The following is a 9,006-nucleotide window of genomic DNA, read 5'->3' as shown; positions in this document are numbered from 1 at the left end:
TCACCTTTGAAATCAGTTCAGAATGAGCCATTAAAAGCTATGTTCGGTCATTCGTACACGATCGTTATAGCCGCTCGACTGTCAGGTGACACTTTGACAAACGCCTTTTCATAGCACTGCTTCTTCCGATCGAGAGAGCGCCCCGAATTGCGGCTCATTACGTTTATTGCTTTCAGCTTCACGTGGTGTCAACCATTTTACCGACTTGTCATCTGTCTTCGGTAACATTCAGTAACGGAATAAATAATACACGTTTATTATTTGCTTGTTCTTCAGTTACTATTATTTTAAAAAGTTTTAGATAGTAGTTGGAGTATTTTACATTCTTTAAGTAAGCAACTTTCTCCCAGGTACGACTCTCAGGTACTGGCTAGTTCACAGCTGTCACACCTGATCACGTGTTCTTCAGTCTCGTTGACATTTCTGTTTAGAGCAATCTTCATTTATTAGTAATTTACCTTGTACCATTAGTATCCCGCCACAGTTCGGTCCAAAATACGTTACTTTCCGCTCTGTTCTGAAGTGTTCTGGAGATCCACTCTGAAGATCTGCCTTATACATAACCTGTTTACGTTACTCATTTACTTACCTAAATAACTGTTAAATTCAATCCGTACTCACACAAAATGCGCTATCGGTTATCAAACGGTACTCGAAAGGATTGCAATATTACCTGTATTACCCGATACTGTACACCAGTGTGGGTACAGAACAATTACCTGTATGCGTGCTTCCGGCAGCTGAATCCGCTCGGACAATCGTTCCCGCGCAAACACATCCGGATAGTGGGTGCGCTCGAATTCTGCTTGAAATTCAGACGTAGACGGAAAAAGAATGTCAGCGACAGGGAATGTGCACTTACGCCCGGCGGGCACCATTAATGCCATTACCAGCGCCAAATTGTCAGTATGGCATGCTCGTTACCTCGTTCCAAGTTTTCGATCTGCTCGTTCGTGAACGAGGTGCGGTTGCGTTGCAGCTTGCGCTTCAGCTTCAACCGCAGCTCGGAGTCTTCGTCGTCTTCGGACGAGTACTTGTCACTCATCTCCTCCAGGCAGCAGTTTGCTGGCGATGTATGAAAAAAGGTACGATTAATCAACGGCTGGAGGTGAAGATATGAAAGCCGAGCAATTAAGCGTTCCCTATTTACCTGGCTTTGATGGTTGCTCGGTGGAAGTTTTCAGTGACAGGTGTGGAATGGGATGGGAGGAAAAGTTAAACTGACCGCTACCAATATTCTGACACCAGGTCCAGTGTCCGCTGGTGTTATTGAATAGCTTAATTTTCTCGTACACCGTCTCATTGCTTTGCGATGATGTTTCCTTATTGGAGGCCAGATTTCTCAACACACGGTTAATGGATGATACCTGCGGTGGAGAAGAACACCCTCGTTAGTGTATGACATCTTTACAGTGCACGTCAACACTCAACGCCACTACTCACGCTCGGTATGTTATCGTTGTTACAGGTGCCCTCCGACAGTAGACGGTCGCGTATTTCCCACGCAAAAATGCTCGGACATTCCGCTTTGTATTCTGCAATCTTCGACACTACCGCGGCAGTGGCGACCCGCGGCTTACTGCCCCCGATTGCCCGCGGTTTGATCGAACCCGTCTCGTAGTAGCGGCCCAGTATCTTGCTGACGCACCCGTTCGAAACCTGCAGTATGCGGGAGATGTCACAGGGCCGTGCGCCGGAATGCGCTAGCTCGACTATCTTCTGTCGGGTCGAGTCCGGTAGCGGCCGCCCATTCACGTACACACCGCCAAGCTGGTTGATGCCACTGTGGCCGGACGAGTTGCAGCCGAAGATGGAGTTGACGCTCTGTATATTGCTCTGGATTTGCATCGTTGCAAACGGAACACTGATGGTACGTGGTGCAGATGATCGAATCGTGGAAAGAGAGAAAGAGAATGCACGGAACGGGAGGGTGTGCGTGTGTATGCGCGTATGAGAAGAAATGGTACGCTTTACTATAAATTCACCATATAAAGTGACATTCAATTTCCTGACCAATTGAAACAGTCCATCACATTCACTGCTAACGTCTTTGCTGTTCCATTTCCGTTTTACCTGCCGATACACGATGCTTTGTGTGCTTGGGGGTTTGCCTACTTTTAGGCGTACTGCTCCAATTGACCGGACAAGATGAAGCGCTCGCTGCTGAAGTTGGATGCTGTGCGCATGTGTTACTCTCTCCTTCCCCATTTCTTCTTCCAGCATTCCTCAAACCGTTTTCTAACCTCTAGAAGGGTTTTAGCCTTATAAAATTAATCTAATTTTATTTCATTTTGCAAAAAAAAGAGCTACAAAATAGAAAAAAAGAACGGAAATTTACATATCAAAAGCCAATGAAAAACATTTTGCTTATTGAAATATTTATTTCTGCTCTTAAAATGCTCCCGAAACGTCACATTGAGTGGATCATGAGACGGTTGCTATGACGCCTTTTGTGCATTTCTTTATTGCCTGGAACTGGTTTTTACTTGCTTTTTATAGCACAACGCCATCTACATCCCATCTGTGTGCATGCAGTGTAACGTGGACGTTGTGAAGATTACATTACTCTTCTGTCATTACATTAGGTTTTTTTAATTGTATTTTAAATTGTTTCATTGATTGTTCTTATTTAACGAGAATAACTGCTTTAGAAAAAAATAGATTTTTTTTCATACTGATTACTGGTAAACAATTTTTGTTACAGTAGTTAATTGATTCGACAAAATGATTCGTTGTCCATGTTCGGACATCAACACCTCAACGCACCATCATATCCGTAAAACCATTCCGACTTATCGGGCATGCGCGTATGTATGCGTGTGCAGCATCCGAAGAAGAAAAAAAATCTCCGTTCGGAATCCGTTTGTCCCAATCGTTGTGGTGGTGTTACTGCGTGCGAGAAGCAAAAACTCTGTAGCAAACACCCCGTGTGTAGCATCAGCAACAGTACCACACACAGGAAAAAGCACAAAACTCTTGCCTGTGCGACACAGTGAAGCAACAGCACGCACAAAGCATAACACGTTCGGGCACGGGGGTTAGAGAGCAAAGAAAAGCAAAGAAAAACGCCTTAGGAGAAACAAAAGAAACAAAACCAATCGTTTAGTGTGTTTGTGCCGTTTGTGGACAGTTATTGTTTTAGTGTGGATTTCCCATCTAGGAAGGAAAACGGAAATTTTTGGAAATTAAACGGTACTGCCTATTTTTTCTTTAGTGCAATCAAATAGAAAAGAAGAAAATGGAAACGCCAACACAAAAGAGGAACGACGCGTTCGCATCCCTCTTTCGCTCCCTTTCTCTTGCATTCACTCCCTCTCTTTCTCTACCTCTCTCTCTCTCTCTCTCTCCCTCTCTTTTTCTTATTCTTCATCCACGCACACTTACGCAGCGTGTGGGGTTTCAGAATACAGAAAAGTAAGAGCACCCATCATTCACCTTCATAACAACAACAACAAAAAGTGGAGAAAAAATACTTAAGTTCGTAAAACATTTTTCTTTTTTGCTTGTTTTGTTTTTCCTCTTTCGATCAAGATCAATTACGCGCCCTTTGCACGAGTGATTGAAATATTTCTTTCCTCGCGACCCTTCGCCCTTCCACGCTTCCTTTCCTTATCGAGAAAGAGAGAGAGAGACAGAACGATTGAAAACAACACACAGCATCACAGGTGCTTTTGTTTTGTTCCTTTCCTCCTTCCCATTTACTATATTTCTCCCTTAGCTTCCTTCTTAATGGAAGTTCACCTTTCCTTGAAGCTACTATATTACCCTTTAATCTTCGGTCTTCGGTGCTACAAATTTCGGTTTCTTTCCCAACGGTACATACCGTCGTGTATGTGCGTAGAATCTGATTGCCGTGCATCTATCCGCCCTATAAGGGACGGCAGGGCAAGGGGTTATACCTAACAGTGGCACTTTTGTGTTCAGCTCCCTTATTTTGTTCAACTATTGCAACAGTGTGTACGTATATGTATTTGTTCGCGTTGTTCGACTGCGATATGTGGTGTGAATCGTGCTGTACACGCAGTGTGTGTGAAAACAGTGATGCAAGTGGTGAGTGCAACTGGGAAAGGGTTGTTCCGTGTCCGGGGGGGGTGGGATAAGTATGTAGGATGTATGGGCGGGTTTTTCTGTGTGAAAGGGTTGAATGAATAAGCAGCAGCAACAACAACAACAACAACAACGGGCACAAAATAATACAACACAAATTTATAGAAAATGGAATATAACGTTGAGTCACTCAACACTGAAACATAATCCAACCTTGTAGTTTTGAATTAAAACACATCAAGTGATACGGCATATCAATCTCTCACTGACGCAACGATACGTCTTATATACATATATATTTATATAGATACATACATATATCTCTGTGCTATCAATCTTCACATCATGTTTTCATTTTCACAATTTCCTATCATATTCCGGCATATTTTATCGTAACTAACATCCGAAACAGTTGCTAGTGTGCATAAATACTTTTCTTCTTTCCATAATTACATACTTTGCAAGAAATAGAAGCAGAAAAAAAACGCAGAGAAAGAAAGGCATTCGTCAAACGCGATTTCTTCCGCGTGGGTGAAAGAAGCTGCGCAAATAATCAATACATTCATACTGCGCTATTTTACTCCCTTTCTTCATCTTGCTCGCTTTTTTTTTGCTCTTCTATACGAACACAATTTGTACTGTGTTGGTGTCTTTATTGATTTTTTGTATCTTTTTTCCCCCTCTTTAATGGCTGAGTTTGACTTACTATCTATTGTTTTTTTCCCGATTATGTGGAATTTGGAATATTTTTTTTCTGTTTTTGAAAGAAATTTTATAACGACTTCAATTATGCGCTGTGGGGCATTTGTTCACTACTACTCGTTCGTTACTATTTTGTTTACTGAATGATTCGATCAAAGATTAGTTTCAAATAAACCAATAACGCACATTGTATAGGTAAAGGAAAAGTAAAAGCCATCATCGTGTAAACGTTTCGGGGAAATCTTCAACGGCAGTGATTAGTAATAAAAACAGCATGTGATACTATCAATCTTCCTGTGATACTAAACGTATAGTTTAAGTTTAGTTTAAGCCCTCTCACTTCCTTGACTCGCTAATCGGTGAGTCGGTGGAGATACCGCGGGCAAAGGTTCTCAGCACATTGTTTTACAACACAAATTTGAATCTACTTTTCGCTCTGCCAACCACTAAACTGAACCGATACATAATGGCCGACGGTACTGACTGATACCCTGGCCCAGCAGCAATCCATCGCCCTCCGTTGGTCCGGTTCCGATGTCGTCCAAACGGAAGTCACCCCCGAACAAGCTCTCCAATGCGGTGACGATCGAGAAGAACAACTTCAAAAAAATTTCGCTCAAGAATGAGGAGTTCCTGAAGTCGTCCCCGGTGAAGGAGCTGAACTGTGCATTCGATACGAACTTTATCGCGATGCAGAAGATGAGCGCCGATCCGAAGTTTCTCAAGCATGACGATCTGCTCAGCAATCGGCACGATGAGCATCTGTTGCCGCTCGAGCACGACTTCCACTACAATCTGCCGTTCCTGAACGTGGCCAGCTACATCCTGAAGGGGTCCGATCCGGCCCTGAACAAGACGGACAACTTTCAGCTTACAATGAATCTGGACAGTTTAAACATATCCAGCGGTAATCAGGAAACGACACCACCGTCACCAGTATCTCCGTCGACGGCAGCGCCGAAGCTACCCGGTGTGACCAGTGCACCGCGCAAGCTTAACAACATGATCCTGAACCACCTAAAGTCGATAGTGGACAACTTTGACAGTTTAAACAACAACGTGAACGGTGGGTAATTGGGCCGGACGTTCTATGGAGATCTGTTTTCTTTTTACTAAACTCCTACCCGGTTTTGGGTTTCACGGATTTGCAGATAAGAACAGCTACGGTGGTGCGACAAACAACTGTCAAAGCGAGGACCCGCCAGCTCACCTGTCACCACCGGTAGAACAGCCAACGGTGCAGCAGCTGAACAATCAGTATCTCGAGAAGAACAATCTGGAATCGTTTCGCACCCGGCTCGACGAGCGCATCACGAATCTACAGCTCAGCATGAGCGAGATCTATCTGATGCGGCTCAACCTGAGCCTGCTCGACTTCCCGAACGAAATACCGAGCACACTGCTGAACAACCACAGTCAGCCGCATAATATCCACGGCACACCGGACGATCTGCCCAACCGGAACTGCAGCTCTCAGAGCACGCAGAATAACATCAAGCTTATAAAACGGTTAGTGGACGACAGAAGACAGTACTTCTTTTTTGACACTCAGCTTCGACCTTCTACTAATAATTCTCAACTATCTTTTTTATGTTTCATCACCTTACGGCAGAAGTTTCAAGGAGTCACTCTACGAGAAGGAGAAAAACATCAACCGACTGATAATGTACTTTACAATATGGCGCGAGATGCTACTGAAGGCGGAATTTGTAAGCTAACTGAACCACTCCATCTGCGGTGCCTAACCTGACCGCGTGCATTTATTCGGGAATGTGAAACTAACAACCAGAGTGATACTATCTTGCTGGCTGCGTACTGAATCGCTAATAACGAAGGGTTTTGTTTTTCTACACGCATCTGGTCTACATGTACTGGCTGGAGTTGTACTGGATCTTTTGTGATAGCTCTGCGTCCTCGGTGTAATACCGGCTAACCTGCTCGATCGTTCTGCCTTTCGGCATTTCTCTTTCTCGCTCGTTCTTCATCTCTCTCTCTCTCTTACGCTTTCTTGTGATTGCTGCTTGGGTTTTGCTAGTAGTATTCCGTGTATTGAATTGTGTTGTATTGTATAATAATTTTGACACACCTATTTCATTCCCATTCTTTGCGGTATTACTACCCTGCATTCCTACTCTACTCGCCCACTTCCATTCTCCCTTCCCCCACCTTCCTCCTCCTTCCTTCTTTTCAATGTGTTTGCTTCAATTCGCAGGGCGAAAACCGCAAGTACAAACAGAACAACAATTCCAAAAGCAACCTCGACCAACCGTCATGTTTGCTATCCGGGGGCAGCACGGCCACTGCTGGCAGCAGCACATCGACCGGTGCACCAGGGGAAGGTACGGTACGTGGTGTCGGTGCGGGCGGTAATGGTATGTCACCGGCCGCTTCCTCCATCGCATCCGTCCCGTCGGCAACACCGGTGGCAAGCGGGGTCGCGTCACCGAACCGCAGCACCTCGGCCGGTACCACCGTGATCGACTGTGATATAGCAGGGCCGGTCGAGCTGGCAACCGAACCGGACAACTGCATACGCCGATACCAAAACGTATTTCAATCGATTGCCTGTAAAATGTCGGGTGCGGTTGAACTGGCCGGCCAAATGTCACAGCATTCCGGCGGTGGTGCCATTTACCAACCGCCAGGGGCCGGCGGTAGTAGTAGTAGTGGTGGTGGTGGTAGCACTACCAACAGTGCAACCGTTGGTGGTAATATGCGTCGCAATGCACGGAAACGGCCCCATCTACTGCCACCGGATGCGGACCCGGAGCAGCTGATACTGCCCAAGCAACCGATGCTGTCGGCGACGCCATTAAACTGTTCCGGTACGGCCGTACCTGCCGGGGCGGCACTCACGCTGTACGACGAGTACGAGAAGGCGAAGGAGGATGAAAACCAAAGATACGCAAAGGAGCCAGACGTACCGATCAATCTGTCCAAGCGGAAACCGTCGCGCGACAGTCCACTCGGACCGGGTGCACTGGAGCTTAGCAATGGTACGAAGCTGCCGGGGATGGTGCCGGGTGGTAGCGGTGGTGTTGGACCATTTGGCCCGGCCGGTTTGTTTACCGGGTGTGACACCGACGAGTTAAACCACCGGCTGGAGCTAATGTCGGATAAGGTTGGGCTGTTGCCACCGACCGCTGTTGCCCTGTTGGAGAAGGAATCCGACAAGTATTTCCTCAAATCGAAGCGTGACCGGCTTGAGCTGGAAGCGAACCACCTGTTCGATTATCCCGGGCCCGGACCGGACGGGTTGCATAAGCATGCCAAGCTAAACCTCTACCACCAGTCGCCGAGTCCACATCACGGCAGTCCAGATGAGAAGCAGGGTGGACTGGGACTAGGCGAATCGGCCTATCCGCTTGCTCAACAGTTCTTTATCAAGGCCGCCGATGCTGGGGCGCACGGTGGACCGGGTGGTGTCGGTGGACCGGGACTGTCACCGTTCAACAGTAATGCGATGATCGACAACATGAACCGCCATTTGATTCAGCGCCAGCAAACGATCGCTGGCGTTAGTGGTGGTACTGGTGGTGGCGGCGGCGGTGGTGGTGGTGGTAGTGGCAAGAAAGATAAAGGTATGACGCTCGGTGGGATGGAGCTCGGACCGGATATCGGTACCGGGCGGAGTCGTTCGTCCAGCACCGAGAAGAACCACATCAAGCGCCCGATGAATGCGTTCATGGTGTGGGCGAAGGATGAACGGCGCAAAATACTGAAGGCCTGCCCGGACATGCACAATTCCAACATCTCCAAAATACTCGGTGCCCGGTGGAAGGCGATGACTAACCTCGAGAAGCAACCGTACTACGAGGAGCAGGCAAAGTTGTCCAAGCAGCACATGGAGAAACATCCGGACTATCGGTATCGACCACGCCCGAAACGTACCTGCATCATCGATGGCAAGAAGATGCGCATCTCCGAGTACAAGTGTCTGATGAAGAACCGACGTCAGGAGATCCGACAATTCTGGACACGTGACTACGACAGCGGCACCGACCAAAAGTGTCCGCTTAAGGACGCCGGTAAGGTGATTAAGAACGAGGCCATGTAAATTCCACCACCCATCCCAGTACGAATCGTCATCTCTCCCCGTTTTCGAACATCCATATTTGATAATACTTATCTAACCTTGGCACTGTGTACTCGCCGTATTCCGAGTGTAGATGTTAATGCTTCCGAGGTTCACACAAGACGACGTGCAGTAAAAGCAAAAATAAAATGCGTCATCGCATACAACAAAATTACATCATC

General features: G+C 46.7%; 2 protein-coding genes across 7 annotated transcripts; one reads left to right on the top strand and one right to left on the bottom strand.

Moving 5' to 3' along the window:
* Positions 1–184: 184 nt before the first annotated feature.
* Positions 185–2,654, bottom strand: LOC125764904 (paired box protein Pax-6). Of its 2 annotated transcripts, none has more exons than XM_049429606.1 (4): positions 1,444–2,654; positions 1,151–1,367; positions 925–1,065; positions 185–805 (listed from the first exon to the last, which is right to left on the bottom strand). In XM_049429606.1, the coding sequence occupies exons 1-4, from the start codon at positions 2,221–2,223 to the stop codon at positions 642–644; spliced, it is 1,302 nt and encodes a 433-aa protein (XP_049285563.1). In that variant the 5' UTR covers positions 2,224–2,654; the 3' UTR covers positions 185–641. The 2 variants fall into 2 exon arrangements, with proteins under 2 accessions (XP_049285563.1, XP_049285573.1); XM_049429616.1 differs by having other exon boundaries at positions 188–802.
* A 127-nt stretch (positions 2,655–2,781) lies between these two features.
* Positions 2,782–8,999, top strand: LOC125764709 (uncharacterized). Of its 5 annotated transcripts, none has more exons than XM_049429262.1 (5): positions 2,782–3,192; positions 5,253–5,815; positions 5,901–6,258; positions 6,362–6,458; positions 6,962–8,999. In XM_049429262.1, the coding sequence occupies exons 2-5, from the start codon at positions 5,284–5,286 to the stop codon at positions 8,804–8,806; spliced, it is 2,832 nt and encodes a 943-aa protein (XP_049285219.1). In that variant the 5' UTR covers positions 2,782–3,192; positions 5,253–5,283; the 3' UTR covers positions 8,807–8,999. The 5 variants fall into 5 exon arrangements, with proteins under 5 accessions (XP_049285219.1, XP_049285238.1, XP_049285248.1 ...); XM_049429281.1 differs by having other exon boundaries at positions 3,842–5,815; XM_049429291.1 differs by having other exon boundaries at positions 2,782–3,665.
* The last annotated feature ends 7 nt before the right edge of the window (positions 9,000–9,006 follow it).

Source organism: Anopheles funestus, chromosome X (genome assembly GCF_943734845.2).
Source record: "Anopheles funestus chromosome X, idAnoFuneDA-416_04, whole genome shotgun sequence".
Lineage (NCBI taxonomy): Eukaryota > Metazoa > Arthropoda > Insecta > Diptera > Culicidae > Anopheles > Anopheles funestus.
This window is presented reverse-complemented; position numbering and strand designations above follow the sequence as displayed.

Excerpts from the sequence above, each read along its gene's own strand:
- LOC125764904 (XM_049429606.1), bottom strand. The coding sequence starts at position 2,223 with ATGCTGGAAGAAGAAATGGGGAAGGAGAGAGTAACACATGCGCACAGC. Across the intron at positions 1,368-1,443 it reads ACAACGATAACATACCGAGC|GTATCATCCATTAACCGTGT; the intron begins GTGAGTAGTGGC and ends TCTCCACCGCAG. Across the intron at positions 806-924 it reads GATCGAAAACTTGGAACGAG|CAGAATTCGAGCGCACCCAC; the intron begins GTAACGAGCATG and ends CTGAATTTCAAG.
- LOC125764709 (XM_049429262.1), top strand. The coding sequence starts at position 5,284 with ATGTCGTCCAAACGGAAGTCACCCCCGAACAAGCTCTCCAATGCGGTG. Across the intron at positions 5,816-5,900 it reads TTTAAACAACAACGTGAACG|ATAAGAACAGCTACGGTGGT; the intron begins GTGGGTAATTGG and ends ACGGATTTGCAG. Across the intron at positions 6,259-6,361 it reads AACATCAAGCTTATAAAACG|AAGTTTCAAGGAGTCACTCT; the intron begins GTTAGTGGACGA and ends ACCTTACGGCAG.